This window comes from Rhinoderma darwinii, chromosome 6 (assembly GCF_050947455.1).
Source record: "Rhinoderma darwinii isolate aRhiDar2 chromosome 6, aRhiDar2.hap1, whole genome shotgun sequence".
NCBI lineage: Eukaryota > Metazoa > Chordata > Amphibia > Anura > Rhinodermatidae > Rhinoderma > Rhinoderma darwinii.
Genome location: NC_134692.1, coordinates 18,211,954 through 18,238,590, shown reverse-complemented (window position 1 = coordinate 18,238,590; position 26,637 = coordinate 18,211,954). Strand labels below are relative to the sequence as shown.

The window sequence follows — 26,637 nt, the reverse complement described above, 5'->3', positions numbered from 1 at the left end:
GCATAATATGGGATTATATTATATAATTTAATGTTGCTGTATATTATACTATCTGACTACATCACTTTCTAGTATATGACTTCATACAGGTTTATAGTATGTCATTATATAACATGATGTATTATACAACATTATTATTTGACTATATTGTACTATATGACTGTCGATTTTGTGATATAACATTATATGTATTTATGTCATGTGACTTTATATTATATTAATACATTTATTAATATGGGTGTATGTAACGGCCGCGGTCGAAGACCACAGACCCCTTTCATCCTGCTGATGTCTTCCTCCCCGAGGATGCCAGCACATGCAGCCGTCCTGTCCTGCAGTGACCACTAGGGTGAGCGCATGAGCTCATTCCCAGCCTTAAAGGGCTAGCGTGCACACATGTTAAGAATTGACTAATTACTCCCAGATCACCCTGAACTATAAGAAGGGCCTTGCCCCTTCACTCCTTGCCTGAACATTTAGTAATTCCCATGTTAGTCTTTGCAAATGGTCCCTTAGTGTCCCGGTGTTCCCGTGCCCTGCTACCTGTATCCTGTATCCCGTGCTGTGTTATTGTTCCTGAGCCTGTTAGTGATTGGAGTCGTGTCCTGCTGCTCCTGTTGTCATCCGCCACGTCTAGCGCAACTTGCTGCACCCACCTCCATCTGTGCTAAAGCCTCTACCACTGTCTGGACTATTCTGGTACCCGTGTGCTGGACTTTGTATTGATTGGGTGCTCTGTTGTTTGGCCAGCTGCCTCCCTGCTTCGGCGGTGCGGCCTAGTGGGTCCACATACCCACAGACCGTGACAGTTTATATTATATAAACTGACTATAAAGCATTACATTGTATTCTTTTATATGACATATTATACAACATTATTTTAGATATGAGACTTTCTAAGACTGTTTATTATAGTATTTGACTCAATAGTATGATTTGACTATACATTGTATTATATAACTTTATACGGGCTTATATCATGTGACTTTATACTATATTATAGTTAGTAATAAAGCTCTATTTTATTATAGGACATTATATTATACAATATTATATGGGTTTATATTTTATGGAATTATATGATATGTTATGACTTAATAAGACTATATTTTTTATTTCATTTGATAATTTTACTTTACATGATATTACATGACATTCAATTATATCATGTGATTTTATACTATTATATATTAATTATGGCTGTATGTTATACTATCTGACTAAATTCATTATATTATATAGGTTTTTATTATATGACATGATGTTGTATGTAACATTATTTTATATATTATATTATATGACTTGTTGAAACCTTATATTATATATTTTTTTTATTGCATTATATTTAAATTCATGTTCTACAATTATCTAGGCGTGAGAATTCTTAGTAAACTAAATTTACCCTCCTCCGGGAATAAAAGACAAGGGAAAATAACATGTGAAGTTCTATTTTCCTTCCTAGCTGAGCTGTTGAGCTGCTTTCTACCTGTGTGTCACAGTCTCCACACACTAATTTCTTATCTTAACATAGTAATTATTCATAAACACCTCTCGCTTGGATGTCAAGATGTGGAAATACATGCTAATTAAATCTAATATAAATCTCAGGCACATCAGTGGCGGTTTTTTTTCTTTCCGTGTTCCTTAAATTAATGTTTTTCAATAAAGCTGCTGTAGGTGAGAAGTCGGCGATTCCTGTTTGTTGCTATTTTTAATGACATACCACCCTGTATGAAGGATGTATGATTCGTCAGTGTCTCCACCTGCTAATTGTCTAATCACATTTAAATAATGAATTACAGTTTAGCATGAAATTATTTTTGCTCGCGTCCTCGGGTCGACATGTTGCTTGCCTTAAAATATGTATCGGTACATCAGGTGTGATCTCACCAATGAGCGTGCTTACTCTGGTGGTATTCGGCATATTGTGAGAAATTATGGAAAGGTGACTGTAATGTTAATTGTCTTAGCTTTGATAAATATGTCAAATTATTTGAAGCAGTTTTTTAATGCAAGCAGGTTAATGACTGTGATGTTTCCCCGGATAATGTCTAGTGCAATAGAATCGTTAATACAAGGTAGGACTAAGTAAGCGACAGGAACACGATGAGGATTGCTAATTTCATTGCTAAAAGCTGCAGCTCAAATTGAATTTTTTTTCCATGGTCTCAACCTTTTTAGTGATTTTGATGTGAAAAGATTAGGTGTCATGTGAACTATTTTGCTTACTGCAATGCTATAGGGTCTGGAGGCGTGCAGTATGTTGTACAGCAGTAATCTATCCAATTTTTGGTGCAAACTAACTCTCCCCTAGAAGAGGCTACTCTGTAAAGTCAATGTCTGAGCCTTTAAAGTGAAACTCCAGGGCAAATAATGGGGTCGTCCCAGTATTGACAATGATCACCTGTCCACAGGATAGGATATAAATGTCTGTCCACTAGGGGCTCTGTCACTGGGACCCCCACCAAACACAAAAATGGGGCTACCTCAACCCCCAGATCCTTCTCACTGCACCCCCGCAGTGAGAAGGAGCTTGAATGCAGCAGCTGTACTCGCCTGTTTCTGTAGCTTCCATAGACTTTGAATGCAGTGGCAACGCGCATACACGACTGCCACTCCATTCAGTGTCCTTCTCACTGCGGTCGAGCAGTGAGGAGAAACGGAGGGTTTGGGACCCCCGTTGTACTAATTGGTAGGGGTCCCAGCGGTGGGGCTCCCAGTGATTAGATTGTTATCACCTAGCCTATAAATAGGTTCGAATTGTTGATTCTGGCTATACCTCTTTAACACTACTTTCAATCTGATCCCCAAATGCAAGTTTCCAAGGTGCTCTTTAAGCTATATTAACATCGCAGACAATAATAATTACTGTTACTGCTGCATATTACTGGGATGTACAGGAAAAGTTTCCAAAATGACGCTTCTTCCTCTATGACATCACTTCCTGCTCTGCAGCTAATGGCTGAACTTGCACCATACAGACTTCCTGCTCTGCCCGCCCCCTGCATGCTGCACTTATACTGGTAATACTTTGGGCTCTCTTCTCCATTTTACCTGCTTCCGCCTGCATTTGGATCTCACTCTTATATCTATCTATTTATCTATATTCTATCTATCTCATATCTATGACCTATCTATCTATATATTATCTATCTATCTATCTATCTTGGTTTATTTAAAGAGGCTCTGTCACCACATTATAAGTGGCCTATATTGTACATGATGTGATCGGCGCTGTAATGTAGATTACAGCAGTGTTTTTTATTTAGAAAAATGATCATTTTTGACGGTTATGACCTATAATAGGTGTATGCTAATGAGTTTCTTAATGAACAACTGGGAATGTTTTACTTTTTGGCCAAGTGGGCGTTGTGGAGAGAAGTGTATGACGCTGACCAATCAGTGACCAATCAGCGTCATACACTTCTCTCCATTCATTTACACAGTACATAGCGATATAGCTATATCGCTATGTGCAGCCACATAAACACACTATAACACTATAACAGAATCCTAACACTTCGCTAACACAATCCCGACACTACAGCATAGTAAGTGTAATCTCGCGAGATTACGCTGTAAACTGTCATTTCAAACGAGATTACGCCTGCTGTGCTGTAGTGTCGGGATTCTGTTAGCGAAGTGTCAGGATTCTGAATACACATCACGTCCTGGCTGGAGCCTCTTTAAACTCTTTTCTTACAGATGTCAAAATCTATCTATCTATCTATCTATCTATCTATCTATCTATCTATCTATCTATCTATCTATCTATCTATCTATCTATCTATCTATCTATCTCATGTCTATCTATCTATCTATCTATCTATCTATCTATCTATCTATCTATCTATCTATCTATCTATCTATTATCTATCTATCTATCTATCTATCTATCTATCTCATGTCTATCTATCTATCTATCTATCTATCTATCTATCTATCTATCTATCTATCTATCTATCTATCTATCTATCTATCTATCTATCTATCTATCTATCTATCATCTATCTATCTATCTATCTATCTATCTATCTATCTATCTATCTATCTATCTATCTATCTATCTATCTATCTATCTATCATCTTCTATATTCTATCTATCTTTGTTTTTTTAACCTCTTTTCCTACAGATTTCAAAAGCACAGCAATTAGTCCTCTTTAAAGTGAAAAGCTGAGTCATGCAAAAAGGTCAACACTCTAGAGAATATATTTCCCCTTATTAACCCTAACAAATGGAATACAATTTATTGTTGAGAACCATCCCAGGAAATCAGAATTTTTAGACCTTCCAAAAACAATCACTAATCATTAAAATATGCTCATGGCTTGAAAGGAAATGTAATTCATTAACTTAACAAAAATTCCCATACATAATGGCTGGTTCACAGGAGCACGGAGCGTTTTGCCCATATTCCACAACCATCACTCATTCATTCAGCTGTTATCAATTTAAAACCAATGAAAACTCCCACACTGAGTACATTGGAACAGTCAATTTTAATATCTTGGGGCATCTATAACTTTTGTGAATTGGCTGTGGAGCAGAAGTAGCACGTTAAGCTCGGACCATAAGTCTATATGAGGTTTGTATTACATACATCAAGCACGAGACAGATAGTCAATAGCAGACTTATAAAGACAACACCATTTTTTTTTATACCAAAAACAACATATTTACACATTACTTATCTTTAACATGAAATCTATTCCATACTAAAAAGTTTTTTTTTGTAAATATTTTCCCTTCATTTAAAAGTTAGCTAGATCATACATCTTCCGTGAGTTACATACTTAAAGGGGTTACACAAAGATTAAAATTTATATCCTATCCATAGGATAAGGAATTCATGTCTGATCGCTGGGACCCCTATCGATCACTAGAACAGCGGTCCTGAGCTCCTCATTCCTCCTCACTGTTCCCCCATCCCCGCAGTGAAGAAGAAAAATAACGGTTGAGCATTCAAAGTTCTCCCCACTGCAGTGAGGAAGAATGGGGGGGGGGGGGGCTCGTATCCCTCAATCTAGTGATCGCTGGGGGTCCAGAGATTGACGGCAAATATTCCTTATTAAATTTATTTTGTATTTAGTAGTGCTAAGAATTTTTATTTATTAATTATTTTTTATTAAGGCTAATGCTTTATTTTTAACCTGTTTTTATATTTTTTTTATGATCATTCTGAAACCCTTCCTGAAGTAAGAAAGTTTCCAAGGCAATTATGGGAGCTTCACTGCCCTTAAAATTAAAATATCAAGACTATAAAAGTGGTTGACTCTTCAGTCAAGATGTTGAAAATTAAAGGGGTTGTCTGACTAAGACTGCCCCTTTCCATATGCCCTATTAGTACATATGACCATCATAGAGGGAAGTCCATAGCTAAGGACCCTACCTTATGAGTCAGAGCAGTTAGCACCAAAAATGTGTTATATGGCCAACCTCATATTTGAATGGCCGCATTTAATACTACATTTACCCCGCAATGGCCACTGTAGGGGAAATGTATGGTTGGCGGCAGCTTCCCTCAGCAAGAACAGCTGATTGTTGGGCCAGCTTCAGTTGTAAAAGGGTTATGCTCATTAGACAACTCCTTTAAAGAGGCTCTGTCACCAGATTTTGCAACCCCTATCTCCTATTGCAGCAGATCGGCGCTGCAATGTAGATAACAGGAACGTTTTTTTTTTTTTTTTTAAACGAGCATTTTTGGCCAAGTTATGACCATTTTTATATTTATGCAAATGAGGCTTTCTAAAGTACAACTGGGCGTGTTTAAAGTTATGTACAAGTGGGCGTGTATTGTGTATGTACATCTGGGCGTTTTTACTTCTTTTACTAGCTGGGCGTTGTGAATAGAAGTTTTTGATGCTGACGAATCAGCATCATCCACTTCTCTTCACAACGCCCAGCTTCTGGCAGTGCAGACACACAGTGTGTCCTCGCGAGATCACGCTGTGACGTCACTCACTTCCTGCCCCAGGTCCTGCATCGTGTCGGACGAGCGAGGACACATCGGCACCAGAGGCTACAGTTGATTCTGCAGCAGCATCGGCGTTTGCAGGTAAGTCGATGTAGCTACTTACCTGCAAACGTCGATGCTGCTGCAGAATCAACTGTAGCCTCTGGTGCCGATGTGTCCTCGCTCGTCCGACACGATGCAGGACCTGGGGCAGGAAGTGAGTGACGTCACAGCGTGATCTCTCGAGAACACACTGTGTGTCTGTGCACTGCCAGAAGCTGGGCGTTGTGAAGAGAAGTGGATGATGCTGATTCGTCAGCATCATACACTTCTATTCACAACGCCCAGCTAGTAAAACAAGTAAAAACGCCCAGATGTTACACACAATACACGCCCAGTTGTACATAACTTTAAACACGCCCAGTTGTACTTTAGAAAGCCTAATTTGCATAAATATAAAAATGGTCATAACTTGGCCAAAAATGCTCGTTTAAAATTAAAAAAAACGTTACTCTTATCTACATTGCAGCGCCGATCTGCTGCAATAGGAGAAAGGGGTTACAAAATCTGGTGACAGAGCCTCTTTAATATTTTTGTTATGTCTGTTTCAGGGAAAGCTGGGTGGCAGACAATACGGGTGGCAGCCAATACAGCTGCCACCCACCTTTCCTGAATAAAAAGACTGGGTTCACATGTGCCCTCTTTTCATAATTTTGCCATGATTTTTATTAGTAAAATGTATAGTAAAATATTTTATTATAATAATGAAAAAAGCATTGAAAATCTTAGTAAAAATCATAGACAAAACCGCAACAAAAAATTTCAACAAAATAGCATGTGTGAACACAGTCAAATACATTAAAGGGTAGCGGTCATTTATCAAAACTTCTGAAATGCAGAAATGCAGGTGGGAGTACAGATGCTGACACCCCACTGATCACTGAAACAAAGAGGCAGAAGTGCTCAGCTGATTGCTGTGGCTCTCCGACTCTGATTGACTTTTTTGGTTCTCCCGGGACGATAGAGTAAAGTACGGGTTCATAGAAAATCTATAGTTCTCCAAAAAGCCAATCAGATCAGAAGTTGCTCGGAGTTCGCTGATTGTCTATGGCTATCATTAATCCTGCCATTTAGGACACTGGAAGCTAAAAAAAAACAAGATTTAAAGTGCAAAACTCCATTGTCTAAGATAGGCAACTGGGTGACAACAGGGTGACAACCCCTATTAGAACTGTAAAGGTGGCCATATTGAATGTTACACAACTTTCCAAAAAACACATATAATTGAATAGAATTTTGACCAAATTATCAGAACAACTCAAGGACTGAAGATTTTTTTAAAAAATGTTTTCATTTTATATGGAAATGCTCTTTTTAACTCTAAACCATTTGCAGTAAATTCATTTTTTAAGTTGTAGAGCCGACTTTACACTAATATTAGCTCACCAAACATGCATTCTAGAATTATTTAATTGTAGCTAAAGAAGCCAGCTGTATTTGTAAATAAATTATAGCAATTATAAAATAATCATATGTACGGGAAAGTAAAAAGTGCAGCTAAAACTGGAACACGGAAAAAGTTGGAATGTGTTCAAAGAATATCAAAATGATACTAATGTAGCAAACACCAATCACAAAATGGGGGCTTCTTCTTCAAGGGGTTCATCCTTTAGATGTATTTATTTATTTGGCTCTGTATACCCTCTTGCAACTTTTGGAAAAAATCATTGATTTACATTTTAAAACTTGATGCAGTTGTATACATTTGGTCAAGAACATTTGCTCATACGGCCACTTATATGTTTTTCTGTATATACTTGTCAGTGTAGTGGGCAGGGATGTGCAGGACAGACAATTGGGCAGTTTCAAAGAGCCCATTGGCTAAAGCGATCTATAGGTCCCATTCCTGCCCCAAGCAATGGGTAACCTGGTGAGCCCTTTGTTCCTCTGATGGTTTTAGACTGATATTATTTGAAACCCAAGATCATATAATTCTAGGTTGACGATAATCAAACTTTCCTTTTTAAATTTATTGTGTATTTAGTAGTGATTGGAACTATTTTTTTTTAACTTATTTTTTTTGTCAAGACTTATTCTTTATTTTTAACTTGTTTTTATATTTTTTTGTGTCATTTATGAAAATTATGAGATTATTTTATGGAGCTGCCCTTGGTCATAAAGGAAAGGTGCCTTCTACATACAACTGAATCTTATGCAGAGAGCTCAGCAGACCTATATGGTATCTATGGACAACAAAATTACTATTATGTAGCTGATTTGTCTAAACTGAATATCTGGGCAAAAAAACTAAAGGTTTTCGGTTTCTTCAATGTAGTTATTTTTTCTGCCAGAAACAGATCGATGGAGTCGCAGACTATGAGAAGCCAGAAGAGCCCCATATTGTAGGATCCCATGCAGGTTAAGGATTGCCACTTATCAAGGAAATTGAATAGATAGTTTTTGCCCAATGATACAATTTAAACTAAAAACCAAAAAGGAAAAATTTTAGTAAAACGGTAAAGTAGAGAATGTAGACCCTAGATTAAAATTTGTCGAAAAGCTTATTATTTACTTTTTCCCAATACCTTTAATAAGTCCCTTCTCTTGTAGAGTTTTCAGAGAAGGACGACGAATTATGAACTTCTTCAGTCTGGTTTTCACACGGTTTCTTTCAGATGAGTCTGATGCGCTGTAGTGTAATTTGAATACTGGAAAAAATAAAGAAATCAATTATAAGAAGACATTTCACCACACATTGGATTTGCTGCTTCTGATGATCTACCCTGTTTGCTTTTGTCCTAGGATTTTTACGGCTACCATATAGTAAAATAAAATATACAAAGCAGCTCTTAGCAAAACGCAAATATCAATACAGTCCAAATATCAGCACTATGTAGCGCCCAATAAAATACTCAAATAACGCCGGCATACAAATCCCCAAATAACAGTATCATGCAGTGTTAAAATAATACCCTCATAGAGTGCTCAAATAATACTTCCATAATGTCAAAATGACAGATTTATACACCACCAATATAACATAACCGTACATTGCTTAAATAACAGTTATTAGACCCCATATCCAAAAGCTATCTTTGCACAAGGGAAGGACCTATAGTAAGTTCCTCCTATGGCTCCCATTAAGGAGAATGGTGGAAGCTTCTAGAAGGTTGAGGCCTGTGGCATTTGCTCCATTTACCCCCCAACCATTATATTTGTTTTTGCAATGATGTATATTCCTGCCTCTTCCATTAGTACATTTTTTTGTTCATGCATATGCTTATAAAATGAATTCTTATCAATAGAATAGCACCGATTATGGTTGTAGATATGGCTGTTGATGGTGGTTTTACTGTTAAAAGTGCACCATATAGCTTTATACTTGCCTTTTATAAGTCGAGGGCTACAGAAATGAACACATACTGCGCTAACAAATGGTGGAACGACTGAAGAACACGACAGGTTGCCACATTCATTTGGCATAAAGATTCTATTATGGGCCACAATGGGATGCTATATTGCCCTTTAACACCATTGCATCATAAATAATAAATGTGCCATATAGGAGTAGACTAACGTATACGGGTTTATGTAGGTTAAAAGATGGATCTTGCTACTGAGAAACTCAATCCATGCATTTTTATAGAAGGAACTACTTTTATCAGCTAGGCCTCAGATTCATGCCCAGGACAGTATTTAGGATTAAAGGGCCACGGTTCATACACTGGGAACCATTGAAGAAATGGACATCAATTAATTTAATCTGAACCTCAATATTAAAAGTGGTTGACTAAACAGAGCTTCTTCTTCAAGAGTTTTTGAGGGGTTGGGGGAGTGTAGGGCTGTGAGCTGGGACCACCTTCAGTTCCCATTATTATGGATTTCTAGCACTTGTTCTATCTCTTGAACCCTGCCCATGTCATCTTCGGAGATGTTAATGACATATCGGAATTTTTTAAAAAAAATTCTCTTTAAGTAGTCCATCCAAAAAGTTTTTCTTCGTTTTTTTTTTTTTACTTTTCTTAACTTCAATGAAAGACCAAAGTTCCTTCTCTTCTTCTCGGAGCTTAACTTTTTGTTTAGACTGGTGGAAACTAACAAGGGAGATTTATTTTACAAATGTTTTGTAACTTATATCAGGTACATCATTTTCTAACTAATATACAATTAAAATATCAAGTGACATGATGATTTCCTCTACTTATCGAAGTTACAAAATAACCTAAATTAACTCATTCGTTTCCTGAGAGACAGAATGAAACAGACAGTTATCTTTACCAAGCTGATTTTCATTTACATTAGCCAATTATTTCTGAAGTATCTTGGGGATGTTTGGATTTCCAGCCTTGAATGTATGACTTTATAATCCAAACTTCTAACACACTTTGTGCCTCATTGATATCAAGGGAGCTAAACTTGCCAAATTGTTCATTTAAAGTAAATAAAAGATAGCCAATTAAGGAAAGTAAAATATAAACACATGCCCATGATAATAAGAGGATAGTTTGCCTGTCGTTTTACTACTGAATTTAATAGAACGCTTCTCCTTTTTCCCACAACACCAGCTGACCTCACAAATACTTTCATGAACTTGTAATCACATGAAAAAACGATGCCTCTGCTGAAAAACGCATTAACCAAATAATCTATTCCTTTACAAAAACACCCTTCACGCTAATTCGACCGCTCGGTCAAAGGCAACACTTGGTATAATGCTGTTGGAGACAAGTCATCTACAGTGTATACCCTGAGAGGGCATTACTTTTGCTGTCGATAGCTACACTATAACCAAAAGGACAATTTATGCAGATCCTTATCCAAATAAATGAATCCTTGATTCCAACAGATTTATTCAATCATTTATGAAAGGTTTAGGTTTCCATTGTAGTCAATTCAAAATCACTATTTCATGATTGAAATAAAACAAAACATTATTAGCTGAATTTGTGAGTACATGTAAAAGAAGACAGCCCATAAACGTGCTAAAGGTGCCATGGTGGGGTCGAACCCAGCCCAGGTGGGCTCATTTCATGAGTTTTTCCCCTATGTAGATGCTTTAATTCTTGAAAGGGACTATAGCATTAGTAGCAGGACCAGATCAAGGTTGGTGGTGACCCCCTCCCCAGTAACAGCGTCATATCATACACATTAGATAATCATCAGGTTTTAATGGTGGGAGAAAGTCTGGGGTAGAGAGCTCTAGAGTATGGGGGATGCACGGGTGAAATCTTGGAGATGACAATGTGAGGAGCAGATAAGAGGAGAGCAAAGTAGAAGGTCTTGTGAGGACTGGAGATTATGTGTGGGGAGTATCGGTAGATTAGGGAAGAGATGTATGGAGGGGACAGGTTGTAGATAGCCTTGTATGTCATTGTAAATATTTTGAACTAAAGTCGCTGGGCAATGGGTAGCCAGAGAAGGGATTGGCAGAGATGAAACGAGGGGACAGGTAGGGTGGGATTTGAGGGTGGGTTGGAGGGGTGCAAAGGTGTTAGAAGGGAGGCCACAGAGAAGGATGTTGCAGTAGTCTAGGTGGGAGATTATAAGAGAATGTACTAGTATTTTTGTTGACTCGAGGTTAAGGGAAAGAGCGGATTTGAGAAATGTTTTTAAAGTGGATTTGGCAAGAGGTGGTAAGGTCTTGGATGAGCGGATTGAAAGACAGCGCAGAATAGAAGATTATCCCAAGACAGCGGACTTGTAAAACTGGGGAATATGAGGAGCCATTAACGGTAATTCTGGTAAGGAGGTTGAGTGAGATGGGGAAAAATTATTAATTCTGTTTTCTCCATGTTTAGTTTACGGAAGCAGGAGGAGAAGAAAAGCGATAAAGCTGATAGACACTCTGGAAAGCATAGAGGTGACTTCTGGGCCAGAGAGGTACATTTGTGTTAAGTGAGCATAGAAGCATACTGAAAGCCATGGGATGTTATGAGCTGTCGCGGACCAAAGGTGTGGATGGAGAAGAGCAAATGTCCCATTACAGAGCCTTGAGGGACCAGCGGAGAGAGGGGGCGAGATAAGGAGGTGATGTGTGAGTGGGAGACACCAAATGTTGGGTTGGTGAGGTATGAGGAGATCCAGGAGAGGGCCAGGTCTGTGATGCTAAGAGATGAGGGAATTATGTGATATTCTGGTTTCCACACGATAAGCATGTAGCATATTTTTATTTGCTCCTAGTGGACTTAGGCTGGATTTAATAATTGTTGGTTTCATTAGAGGTACCTCCGGTGATCAAAAAGTGCTCACAGCTGAGTGAAGAACTTATCGCTCCCTTGTACATGCCCCATATACTGTATGCTTTATAGGAGGCGAAGGTCATGCACCAGAATACAGTGAACCATTGGAAATGATTGCACACATCATATTAAAGACCAGCTCCCCTGTCTGTTTATTGTCTGTTTTAGTAAATACTTATGCTCCAGCGTAGTTATTTTATGGGGAATATATTTACTTCTGTACAAAAATATCATTGAATAAAACAACGAAGGATGGACACATTTAAAGTCTTAAACATGTTTTGTAAAGTATCAAAATTGGTCAAATGAAATAAAATCTGTGATATCATCTGCCACCTGAGACAACATACATCTGTTCCCAGCGGCAAGGAAATTCTGCGATTGAAACCTATGAGTCAGAATGGGCTGTATTTTGAATCAATAGGAAGAAACGGGCAGTAATTAATTGCTTCCTATTACCTTTATCTATTCACCTTAATGGAATCAATATCTTAAAACAAGCGACTACTCAACAGTACAGCAAAGCATTGTAAGCACCAGACAAGAACGGCCGGAGAGACAATACATTTTTTACATTAATTTTAGAAATGTGAGCATATTACTCATTAGAAAAAACACATTATTCAATATCACAATGAACATGAGGTGGGCTTATCAACCGCGCTTATTCAAGATCTCATGGGAAAATTCAGACCTTCCTCTGACTTTTATTTCACTCTCAATATATAAAAAAACAACATTTGTATATAATCCCATGGGTTTACCTATAATTAATTCCTGCCAGGGTAGATTTGAGCACTTTTAACATGTGTTGAAAGCATCGGTTTTTGGACGAACTATCCATTAACGACTTTCTGAACTGTAACAATGGTTATTGACAGAGCTTGTCAGACTAAAGTACTATTGATTTTTTCACATCATGTGTATAGCAAAACCAATTTCTTTCAAATGTTTCATCCTAACTGAAATACATTATAACAGGCTTCCTATCAGTTTATCATAACCAAAGTCATAGAATAGAATGCATTATAGAAAGGATTAAAGTGAATTAATGAATCAAAAAAACTTAAAGTTCCTTCTACTTTTTGTTTATAGGAATTCCCATTCCCAATAAAAATCATTGGTAGGGTACTCTCCATCAGTCCACCACAACTTCATGTCTGAGCTACATACTGTATCTATCTGGTATTAACATCCATATATAAAGGAGACTGATCTTTGGTGTCCCGGTAGCAAGAGGTACGTAAAAGTCTTAAATTAAAGACACTTGCTCAACTCTTTTAACGAGTAGTTTTCATTCAGAGAGAACAACGCAGAATTTTCCTGCTTCTCAATAGAGTTCTGACTCCAATCTGACTATGGCTACCAATCTTCCATACATCGTAATCTTCATTCCTGCCTCACAACCATGGATTTATGCAATTTTACCTTCCTTGCTTGCTTGATTTCCGGATACTGACATCGGTTCTATCTACTGGTCACATAACAAATCTTCTCTGTTACTTCTGCACAACTCTTTCCGCTTTCCTGATCCTAACCCTTGGCTGTGACCTTCCCATTGTCACGATCCGTGGGTATGCGGACCCACTAGGCAGCACCACCATAGTGGAGTAGCAGCTGCCAAACAACAGTCTATACAAAGTCCTAGTACAAGAGTAGTCCAGACAGTAGCAGAGGCTTAGGCGCAGATGAAACTTGAAGGCAGATGATGCCACACGTGGCGGATGATATCAGGTATGGCAGATGACACCAGACGTGGTGTAAGGCAGCAGGCATGACAGGTGGCACAACACGACTCCAACAATCCAAGGCTCAGGAAGAAATACAGCACAGGATACAGGTAGCAGGGCACAGGAACAACGGGAACAGGATTACCCTAAGGGACCATTTGATAAGACTAACATGGGTATATACAACAATTCTCAGGCAAGGAATGAAAGGGCAGAGCCCTTTTTATAATCCAGGGGATCATGGGCTAATTGGTAATATTTTTCATGTGCCTTTAAGGCCGGGCACAAGTGTGCACACTCTGCAGGACACAGCAGAAAGGAGCGGACGTGAGTGCTGGCATCTACTAGGAAGGAGATGCCGGCGAGCACCTGCATGTCCATGGCCGCGCCCATTTGGGGGTGAGTAGGAATGACGCTCCGCCCATCTGCATCACCCATCTGCATCACTTTCCATGTCAATCCCTGACATCTACAGCAAGCCATCTGCTGCCTACCGGTGACATCTACAAATAATAATAATAATAATGATGATGAAATGGCTTATATTATAATAATAAGTATTATATTATTATAAGTATTATACACAGTAGAAGTAGGATCCGCAGCAGCACTAGCAGTTATAGAGGTAATAATAATCATAATAATAATAATAGAATTATAAATACAATAATAATGAAAATAATGATGATCTTTATTATTATTTATATTATTACCTCTATAAAGGACCTGTTCACATCTGCGTTTAGTGATTCCATTGCTTTGCTCCGTTACAGAAGTAGAACAATGAAAATACCGGAAGCGCTGATTCCGTTGCATGACGGACACCATCGGTGCCTTGACTTAAATAGGTTCCGTCAGGTTTCCATCATGGCGTCCGTTGCTTTACTGTAAACAATGGAGAAGCATGCTGCGCTATTGTTTACAGTATTTTGGGCTGGATCTGTGACATAGGGCCCCTAACGGAGTTAGTGAACAAGCCCTAATAGCTAGTGCTGCTACTACCACTGTATATAGTGCTTAGAACGATTACTATTAGGGCAGATTCAGACGAACGTTGCGTTTTTGCGCGCGCAAACAACGCAGCGTTTTGCGCGCGCAAAAAACACTTGACAGCTGCGTGTGTCATCCGTGTATGATGCGCGGCTGCGTGATTTTCGCGCAGCCGCCATCATAGAGATGAGGCTAGTCGACGCCCGTCACTGTCCAAGGTGCTGAAAGAGCTAACTGATCGGCAGTAACTCTTTCAGCACCCTCGACAGTGAATGGCAAACACAATATCGAGAAACCTGTTAAAAAAAAAGAAAAAGTTCGTACTTACCGAGAACTTCCCTCCCAGCCGTTGCCTTGGTGACGCGTCCTTGGTGATGCGCCTCTCTTGACATCGGGCCCCACTTCCCTGGATGACGCGGCAGTCCATGTGACCGCTGCAGCCTGTGCTTGGCCTGTGATTGGCTGGAGCTGTCACTTGGACTGAATTGTCATCCCGGGAGGTCAGACTGGAGGAAGAAGCCGGGAGTTATCGGTAAGTCAGAACTTCGTTTTTATTTTTACACGTTCATGTATATTGGGATCGGAAGTCACTGTCCATGGTGCTGAAACAGTTTAACTCTTTCAGCACCCTGGACAGTGACTATCTCCTGACGTCGCGTACCGGAAATTTTTTTGCCGGGTTCGGCCAAAACGAGTTCGGCCGAACCCGGTGAAGTTCGGTTCGGTTATCCGGGTTCGCTCATCTCAAAAGACACTCCGTTTGGATGTTTGGAAACAGAAAATCACGTGGTGCTTTTCTGTTCACATTCATCCTTTTGACAGCTGGTGCGCTGTTTCAGTCGGTTCGCACGGAAGTGCTTCCGTGCGACCTGCGTGGTTTTCACGCACCCATTGACTTCAATGGGTGCGTGATGCGCAAAATACGCGGAGATATTGAGCATGTCGCGCTTTTTGCGCAGCTGACAAACGCTGTGCAAAAAGCACGGACTGTCTGTACTGCCCCATAGACTTGTATTGGTCTGTGCGTGGCGCGTGAAAACCACGCGGCCTGCACGGACCCAATACACGTTCGTGTGAATCCCCCCTTACTATTTATTATTGTGATGTTTTGTAATTCTTATGATTAATTATTGCCATCATCATCAGGCATAATTAAGAAATGGTAGTGGTTTATATTGAACTTTTTATTAACATTTTATCCCCTTTTGTTTCCAAATTTTTAGAGTATTTATTTTTTAATCAAACCAATTTCCACTAGCTGTGCTGTATTTTTCCGTATGGAAAGTAAATAAAAACTTTCCTTTCAATAAATTTTTGTAAGGAAAATAAATAAATAAAACAGGGCTGTCCCAAGAAACTCCAGACAGATGGGAGTATTGAACAGACTTTAGAAATATGACATCATTTATCCAAGCAGATGGGAATGTTCTTGTGATGTCATTATAGGCACATATGGATCAGGTCATGTGATGTCATTGAGATATATATATATATATATTTTTTTTAAGAAGTGATTCTCCCGTGTCATCTGAGAAGTAAGATACATATCTTTTCTATTGTGTAAACGGCAAGTTCCTAGGGAAAGACAAATGAGCTGCACTGGAGACTAAACACAAAAAAAGCTACATTAATTCTTGCAACGGCTAATAATTTTACTGTAATGCGACAACCTAATGGTTTAAGTGGCCGGTATTGTCATTATCACTGTGAAGCATTGGACACCTGCAACCCTATCAATATTAACCTGGTGAACTAATGAAATCAATTGAAGAACCTTGCCTGGGATTTGTCTCGGAGCCAGTTTTCTGTAGACTTATCTGTGTTAATACAGAGGCAGTGGAGATAGAGAAAACGTTGCTTATTTCGAAACTATCTTTACAGGAAAATGGATAATACAGTTGCAGGGTTACATATGTCATTCACAAAAATTACATCAATCACAAAAATAAACAAGCGTTCATATGAACGCTCGTTCCCGAACTTTGCTCTGTATAAACAGACCAACGATCAGCCGATGATCGCGCAAACGGTCATTCATTGGCTGCACAAAATATTATCGTTGTCGGCAGCACATCTTCCTGTGTAAATAGGGAGACGTGCTGCCGACACGCTGGAAATGTATGGGGACGAACAATCATAGTAACGATTGCTCGTCCCCATACATTACTGATAATAGCTCCTCATGACAGGAGCAAATGAGCGCCGATCATCAACCTGTGTTGTTGATCGGCGCTCTTATTCATGGTCCATATTGGCACGTGTAAAAGTACCCTAACCCATTTTGGTTGTTTATGGTTTATGTAAATACAGTAATTGTGGCAAATTACCGTAATACTTTAAGGATACTGAAACTTTTAGGGTGCCCATATGTGTAGCGGTAGTATGTTACTCAGCCAAGAACCGTGCTGCAAAAAGAAACGGAAACACATTTACCAAGTATTTCCACGGTTTTGTAACGTGTTTTTTGCGGAAAATTGTGTTTCATCTGTGGCCACACGAGTGCCTTTAGGTTCACACCACTCTTAGGGTCCTCTTACATGATCCGAGATGGGCCGTGTAAACAAGCGCCGATCAACGAGACCGCTCTTTGATCGGGGCTCATTTGCTTTTTTCACAAGGAGCTATGTATAGGGACGAGCGCTCATTACTACGATCGCTCGTCCCCATACATTTCTATCATGTCGGCAGCTCGTCTTCCTGTTTACACAGATAGATGTGCTGCCGACAACAATAATATATTTTGCAGCATAAACTATACAATCCGTAGATGAACGAGCATTTGCTCGGTCATCGGCCGATCGTTGCCCTGTTTACACAGAGCAATGATCGGCAACGAGCATTCTTATGAGCACTCGTTTGCCTGGTTATTGGCCGGTGTAAAAGGACATTTACAGTGCTGCTGCTTTTCACAATGAAAAAGTCCCTATATGTATCTTAATTACTGTAGTAGACACCTAGTGGTTAAGTTAGAGGGGTTGTAAAATTGACATTTATCACTTAATCATAGGATAGCTGATAAATCCTGTGATAAATCACTAGAATGGGCGTCCCAAACCCCCGTTCCTCTTCTGCAATAGGAAGTTTGAATGGAGTGAACCAACCAATGTCAATGGTCCTGACAAAAACAGCTGTGCGCTCTCTGCTGTCTCCTCCAGTCTATAGACTTTGAATGAAGGAGGACTGTACATGCTCGGACATCACTTCATTATAGGTTCTCCTCATTGAGGTCGTGCAGTGAGGAGCTAGAGGGGCTCAGAACCCCCATTCTAGTGATCAGTGGAGTCCCTCCCTGTGGTGGGGCCCTGAATGATCAGACATTTATCAATTTTCTTTCAGCTAATTACCCTGGCTCTCTGGTCCCAATGCAGAAGAAAGTCGCTACAATGTATCAGAGAACTCAGCATTATCAACATTATGTGCAGCTTCAGTCAACAGCTGCAGTTCCCTGAGTGATGTCAGATATGGGGGGGGGTCGTCATTTTTGGCAACTTCTGCTGTATACTAAGTGACATGCAGCCGTAGTTATATCCTGCAGTGTTAAAGACCTATAATGTACATAGCACTTTAGAAACCTCCATTTGAGGGATCAAAGTGAAATAATTAACGGCCCCGGTATGTCAAATGATACATTTCTGTACCTAAATAATTAAAACACAAAGAACTATGAGCCATTTCATTATATCCAGAGAAAATTTTACCCCATAAGACCCTGTTCACATCACATCACTTTTAATGTCTGTTTAGTGTGTATACCAGGAACGCTTCCAGCATTTAACTAAACATGTCCATAGGCACTATTACCCCGACGGAGGACAATCTAGGATCCTTTGTCGGGCTGGTATACACCGGTTTAGCTTTTTTTGAAGTATGGAATAGCATAGTAGACTATGCTATTCCATACAGCGGGAATCCTGCAAAATAACGAATACGAAGCGTTTTTAACATCAGAGCCTATGTTTGGCATCCGTTACATGGATGCGTCCGATGTTAAATGAATGCCATAATAGCCTATGGGTGACAGAAGCCTGTGACAGATGATTAACAGTGGCAACCGTCACCCATAGACTATTTTGGGATCCGTTTAACATATACGTCAAGAAAAGCTCATGGGAGTTCATGACGTAAACGTTAAACGTATGCCATAATAGTCTATGGGTAATGGATACCACTGTTGGGCACCCATCACAGCCTACATATAATGTACACGTCAGGAGCTTCACCTGCAGTATATGTTAAACGTAGTCCAAAAAACATGATGTGAATGGGACCTAAAGATTGTAGACCCAACCAAAACCGGGGTTAGGATCCAAAGAGGATTTATACCTCTCTTTCCTTTTGGATCTAATCGAAACATTGGCAGATAATAACATGTGCCACCTACTTGTATAGTGACCTCTCTATTCAATGTAACAAATATTTTCTTTTTAGACAGGACCCATTTTGCCCTCTCCGACTGTTGACAGTAACATTTAGATGATTCAGTGGTATTACATGCACTTGGAGCATTAGTGTAGGTGAAACCTCTTTATGCAAAGGCTACCTGGCACGGAGACTCTAGATAAACACTGAATAATCTATGATTAGGTATATTTAGTCATTAGCTGTGAAAAAGACACTCGACTGCAGTAAAGTGTCACAGTAATAGAAGATAAAAAGCTGCTGCTTGGCTGGGGTCCCGCATTTCAACATGCATTGATCTAACACAGGAAGAAAAAAAAAAAAAATCATCCATAAAGATAGAAGATGGCACAGCCGCCGCTTGTTGCCGAGCAAGTTTTAAATCAAGGTACAGGTGTAGAGACTCATTAAGAAGACATCATTGCTATTGATCTGCTTGGCCTTGAAAAGGTAGCAGGTTCCTGTCGAAATACTTCATCCCAAATCCCCAAATCAGCAGAGCTACCCGGTGCCCGCTGCTTCTTCCTCACAGCTGCTTTCCATCGTCATTAATTAAATTCAAATCACAGAAAAATAAACATGCAAGCGAACGAACCAAAAAATGAACTCTTTCCAAAAACACAAAATAAAATCTCTTAGTGAGCAGCATTTCTGTAATGATGTGAGCTGCGCACACAAAGCGAATCCTTTTCCAGAGGCTTCTGGAGACAGATTCAAATCAGTTTTTTGTTTTTTTTTATAAGCGCTGCAGGTGTTGCCATTACCAAAACGTAACTTTGCGATCACCTGTCGTATAATGCGCCTAAAATATCAATAAAAGGATATTGCTCGTACTTCCCGATGAATAAATTAGTCTTTACTGTGACGCATTGTCTGCAGAAGAGAATATCTAAAGAAATTTAAATTTGTTTTTTGTGCCGTTACTTTAACCGTGTTGTTATTTTACATTCCGCCATTCAGCGGAGAGATTCATTGTGACTAAATTGTACTGCATTATGAAACCCTGTGAATAGGTAGCAATCATCTTTACAAATCGGGGGAAAAGAAAAAGTTTCTGCTGAAGCTGCACGTGTTTTGTGTTGATCCAGGAGAAGATTATTTTTTTTTAAATCTTGCAAAGAAGAAGAAATGTAGTCAAGGAATAAAATGTGTTTGATAAGAATTTAGGGTCCATATTAATGAAGGGAACACATTTTGGTAGTAAAGATACTGTAAGTTTGTTTGCTCTTGCTGTAGAACCCCTTGCTATTCTGATGCGACAGGATGAGATATTCCGGGGCACATGCCTAATCACTGGAGAGGAGAGGATTGCCTTATATGCGGATGATATGCTATTATATATGTCGTATCCGGAGAGGTCGCTGGAGAGAGCAATGTCGATAATTGAGTTATTTGGAGAATATTCTGGTTTACGTATTAACTGGGATAAGTCATGTCTGATGTACTTCTCCCCGCTCCGGAGTTCCATGGTGGGTTTGAAGGTGTGCAGTTTGCAAGTTGTATCTCACTTTAAATATTTGGGTATTCAGGTATCAAGATTAGATTCTGATATGATGAGGCTGAACATTGACCCCTTGTTTACGATCTTCAAAGACAAATTCAAAGTCTGGTCGGCTCTGCCCCTATCGGTGGCGGGTCGCATAAACCTTATTAAAATGGTGGTTCAACCTAAGTGCTTATAAGTCCTGCAGCATATATTTGTCCCCATTCCAGTGTCATTCTTCAAAGAAATGGACTCTATGATTATTACATTTATATGGGGGTCCTCCAGATCCAAATTACAACTAGCCAAACTACAAAGGCCTAAAGATCTGGCGGGTATGGCTCTTACGGACCTATATGTATACTACCTGGCTGGTCACCTTAAATATCTGGGAGCCTGGGTGTCTCATGAGGAACCAGTGGGAATGGAGAGATGTCTGGCAAAATTCATGGGATTGAGGAAATTGTGGCCTATACTGGGGCCTTCGGTGCCAATTGGAGGAAACTCCTTACCGATTCATAAGGTGGCGAGAAAGACCTGGGCAGCTGCGCTGCAGATCTCGAGGCAAGGTCAGATAATGGCTGAGACCCCCCTGTGGCATAATGAAACGATGGGTCAGCTGAGTTCTTCACAGGACGATTTTTTTTGATCTCATCTAGGTATTAATATTATCGGGGATGTTTTTGATAACAATTTGCTACTTTCTTTTACACAGATGGAAGAGGTCTACCAAGTCCCGAGACAGGCTTTTTATAAATTTTTGCAATTACGACACTCGCTACAGGCTCAATTTAGTGGCAGAGCTATTGACATCTCCTCATATCCTCTAATAGGCATTGTTCGATCTCAGGGACCAGGGGAGTTGATTTCCTCGATCTACTCCTTTCTTATCCATGCCAAAGCAAGTAAGGCAGACTTCCCGGCATTGGATTGATGGCAGGAGCTGATTCCTTCCATGGACGAGGAAGCTAGATTAAGCCTTTTGGAATCACATAGATTTGTCTCCCCTACTATTAACAATAAACTTATACAGTTGTATATAATACATCAGAGCTATCTCACACCACTCCGACTTCATAAAATGGGAAGACGGTCTACCCCCCATTGTCATAGATGTTTCTTTAGCCCTGCTGGATTTCAGCATATGATATGGGATTGCCCTGACATTCGTCACTTTTGGATAGAAGTTACCACCCTGCTTACACAGGTACTGTCGGTTCCAGTGTTAGTGGAGCCGGGTATATGCTTATTTGGGCTGATTGAGGAGGAATTGGCCTCCCCACACCTCCGCACATGTCTTTGTGAGACCCTGTTCATGGCCCGGAAGGCAATTGCACTTAGATGGATGAATGCTTGTCCCCCTACCAAAGCTATGTGGATCCAATTGGTAAACACAGTTATACCTTATGAGCGTATTATTTATATTCATAGAAACCGACCTGAAAAATGTAACTGGATATGGGATAGTTGGTGTAATTCTGACCTTACGTCCTATTCTGGTCCAGAGTTATCAGTGGCTATTGGAGGGATCAATACATGAGCACTGTCATACTACATTGACCCAGGTAGGATACGAGGGAAGGTGGCTGAACATCATCACTGCAGGGGGTATTTATATACTGTACTGGATGCCCCAAGATACATGAGTCATTGACTGTTTGAGTTGCTGACCCGCCGGCTATCTTTTCTCTTTTGGAATGTACAAACTACCATTGATGCATGTATGCCACTGGATGGAAATTTGATAAAAGAGATGTATTTTCTTTACTTTTATTTCATATAGTTGTTATGAATCTTGTTATGTACTCAGTGTAAAAAGTTGTTTTTTTTTCTTTTTATATACATACATTCTGGACATGTCCGCTGAGCGGGGGTCCAGCAGTTTACTATGCTAATGTGTTTATATGTCTGCTTCAATAAACTGAGTTTAAAAAAAAAAAGAAGATACTGTAAGTTATCTGCAGAAAATATCACAGAATTTGCTTGAATAGCAATTCCTTGATATAACAATATAACTTTATTATCTCAATGGTTTTTGTTAGTTGGAGTAGAGAAGCTGGAGGACTAAATCTAGTGACTTCCCTGACTCTCCTTAACCAGGTTACAGACTCATTTACAACTTCATTTATAAAAATGTATTATCTCTAATCTATCTATCTATCTATCTATCTATCTACCTATCTATCTATCTATCTATCTATCTATGAATCATCTATCTATCTATCTATCTATCTATCTAATCTCTATCTATCTATCTATCTATCTATCTATCTATCTATCTATCTATCTATCTATCTATCTATCTATCTATCTATCTATCTATCTATCTATCTATCTATCTATCTATCTATCTATCTATCTAATCTCTATCTATCTATCTATCTATCTATCTATCTATCTATCTATCTATCTATCTATCTATCTATCTATCTATCTATCTATCTATCTATCTATCTATCTATCTATCTATCTATCTATCTCATATCTATCTATCTATCATCTATCTATCTATCTATCTATCTATCTATCTATCTATCTATCTATCTATCTATCTATCTATCTATCTATCTATCTATCTATCTAATATCTATACAACGGAAAAAAAACAGCACCGTTCAATTTGTGCAGGGTGCAAAGTTCCTGTTCGGAACTATATCTCCTTTTTTTTTTTAGAATTGGTCTAACCAAATTTTCGGCAAAAGTGGAATAGGTCATTGATGAATCTGGTGGGAATGGGTATTTTTTTAGTCAAAGAGATGGATACGTGATCCCTATAATTGTTTGCCAACTGTGAAATATTCCAGGGTCTTGAAAGCCCATTTTGATCTCCGTTACAAGATGTCTCCTAAAGAAAAGGACAATAGACTAACAATATCTGTTTATTCTCCAGAAGTAGCCCCTTTCTCGGCAACAAAGGATTAATGTTTATAGAAGTCACATAGGAGATCATTCCCTTGAACTTCAGTTCTCTGAGCTGTTTTGAACAATTCTACGGAGACTTTCAGATCGACATTTTTGTATTATATCACGCCCAGGGGAAAACTATATGATCATCTTAACAAGGGCTTTCTCAGTCTCGGCTGAATAAATATGCATTTTGTTTTATTAATCTTCAAACAACTGCAATGAATTTTATCCAGGACTTTTAAAGCAAATAGAACAAAACAAATAATAGAAATCTTTAGAGGGAAAGGCTATAGGAAAGGACCTGAGGTGAGTCTTTCAAAGCAAACAGTCCTTAAATGATGTGCAAATGATTTCTCTGCTGTAACTTGATTTACGAGCGACGATTGCCTGACTGAGTCTATAACCTGCTTTAAAATGCCGGCCTTTGAAAGAAAAAAAAGATCAAATTTGAAATGGATGGAAACAATGTGGCTGGATAGATATGTAGATTATATTATCAGCTAATTGTAATTCAGCTCCTTGGCACGTGGTATATGCCTATGTTTACGATGAATATATCTCCTTTTCATACAATATATTGGGCTTCTTAGGTCTACGTGACTTAGGTCTCCTGCACCTGGCCATATAACCTCTAAGTTGTACAGAGCCGAAATACGGCACCCACAGAAGCGTATGGTGCAATACTGTACCTCTGTATACCTCCCATTAGCGCCTTACTAGCAGCTAATAACAAAGCCAGGGAGCAGGAGGAGACATGTACTACTGTTGGTACTACTACTATTATGCCAGTTGCACACGACCGAGTGCCACTTGGGCCGTTTTTCATGCCATCCGAGTGGCACCCAATAGTTTTCACGGACCCAAATTGACCAGACTCTCCGATCCATGGAAAGATAGAACTTGTCCTATATTTCCACGGATCACTGACGGGACTTGGTCGGCACACACAGCCATTTGCATTAGGCATTACTGTTTCCGTCTGTGCCAATTCCAAGCGTCAGGATTTACCAAGCTCGGCGGTGGTGAGCCGTGCTCCGGATACCTAGGAGGAGGTGCAGGATCGGAACTCCTCTTCTTTTAGCCTTGCCCCTCCTCCCTCTACACAGGACGCCTTGCGGACGACCTATATAAGTATTTAGTGCAACTGGGTGGACAGAGCCCGATTCATTACATTTGCCAGCTTTGCCAACGTCATCACCCTTGCTTTGGGGCTCTGCTGCAAATGCAATAGCTACAACCCCTATAACTGTAATCTTTGTTAATATCATTATACATACAGGACATATCATCAATAAGATCTAATATATTATTTATGATCAACCTATAAGTGGAAAGTGAATGTCTCCAAAGTCAGCTCCACATGGGGTTGTCTTCTGGTGGCTCTTTGGGTCCTATTATTGTGTTAGATTCTGGGCCTGTCATAGGGTCCACTGGTATCAATAAAAGACTGTAAGGGAGAATAGCTCCATAATATGGTGCTGTACAGAGGCACAAGGACTGTCTACAGCTCTGAGTAGATTCTCCACGTGACACCGTAAAGACTTGGAAGAAAACATTGGTTATTTGGTTGACAAAACTGATTTCTTTTATTTCAGATGGATCTAATAAAGTGTCGCTGGGAGGGGGGGGATTTAAAAGTTGGCATGCACTTTCTAGTTACTGTGTAGCAACAGGCAGACGTGACCACCCAGGACTTCCAGTCTGGCCACCTTGTTACCGAAGTACTGTGAGAGCATAGAGTATTTCTTTTACTCGAACGCTCAGGAGAACATAGCCACCGGCCTCCATTCATGGAGACAGAAGAATTGACTTCCTATGGATTCTTCTTTATTTGGAAAACTTTTTGAGCCTCTCTTACGTGAAACATGGAAGGAACCAAGGTGTGACTATCCTGCTCAATACCTAAACCAGCCTGACACCAAGCGCCTATGAGAGATGATGTCTAACAATGAGACTGAGCAGCTTTTAAAGAAAGAACGTGGAATATCTCATGCATTCTAGTGATTTGCATACCAATGCACACAATGGTGCGAGGACAAGCACAGCTGTGTTTTGAAGTACGATTGAAAGAACAGAATTGAAAGTTCTTTATAGAAGCATTCTCCTCCAGCATCTCAGCTTTGTTTAGTAAACTAAATTGTGAAGGAGAACGTTTGCCTCTTTTGTGCGCCAGTTGGGAAATACGCCTACCTCACTTACTTGGCCGCATTATCTTAATAATATCAGCTTCTTTTACATACTGCATATACAATATATATTAGCGTGCTGGATTGTGGAATAACGGAAGTAAGGCGTATATTCATGTGCCTATTTGCATACTCAAACCCAGATTGAGCTTTGAAGCCACACAGCTGTGATATGACTGCACCAAATTTAACATCTGCTAGAGAAATAAAAGCCTAGGAAAATAAAAGAAATTAAGCCCCTCTATCGTATTGACTTCTCCATTATATAGATTTTTTTCTTTGAATTTATATTAATATAGTTGGATAAATGGCAGAATTAAGGCAAACGAGCTGTTGAGCGGTTAAAGATACGGATCTGGGTCCCATTTCTTTCTGGTGGCCTTGGTTTGGATACTTTGCTCTCCTTCGTCCCGAGATTGGGGTCTTGGTTGGTAAACATGGACGTTCCGTATAAACCGAAAGGACTATGTATGCCCCTGCTCTAAACTAATGAGGAAGGGGTGACCCATCCCAGAATGGAGCTAAACCCAACAAATAGATTTCAGTAGTTTTTATTCTAGTTTATCAGTAAAGTCCTAAGTCTAGATATGGCTTTTGGATCCAACTAATCAGTATTAGGAAAACATTCCCTAAACAACATTTAAAGGGGTTCTCCAGGCATTTTCTGTTGATGGGCTATGCTTAGGATAGGTCATTAATATCAAATTGGTGGGGGTTGCACCCCCATAGATCAGCTGATTGAAGTGAATG

At 39.5% G+C, this 26,637-nt stretch overlaps 1 protein-coding gene across 1 annotated transcript in view; it reads right to left on the bottom strand.

Moving 5' to 3' along the window:
• ARHGAP15 (Rho GTPase activating protein 15) overlaps positions 1-26,637 on the bottom strand; it is a 222,241-nt gene that overhangs the window by 182,361 nt on the left and 13,243 nt on the right. Inside the window, exon 4 of the mRNA XM_075831029.1 lies at positions 8,540-8,662. Coding sequence (XP_075687144.1) covers positions 8,540-8,662 — 123 coding nt within the window. The remainder of the gene's footprint in view (positions 1-8,539; positions 8,663-26,637) is intronic.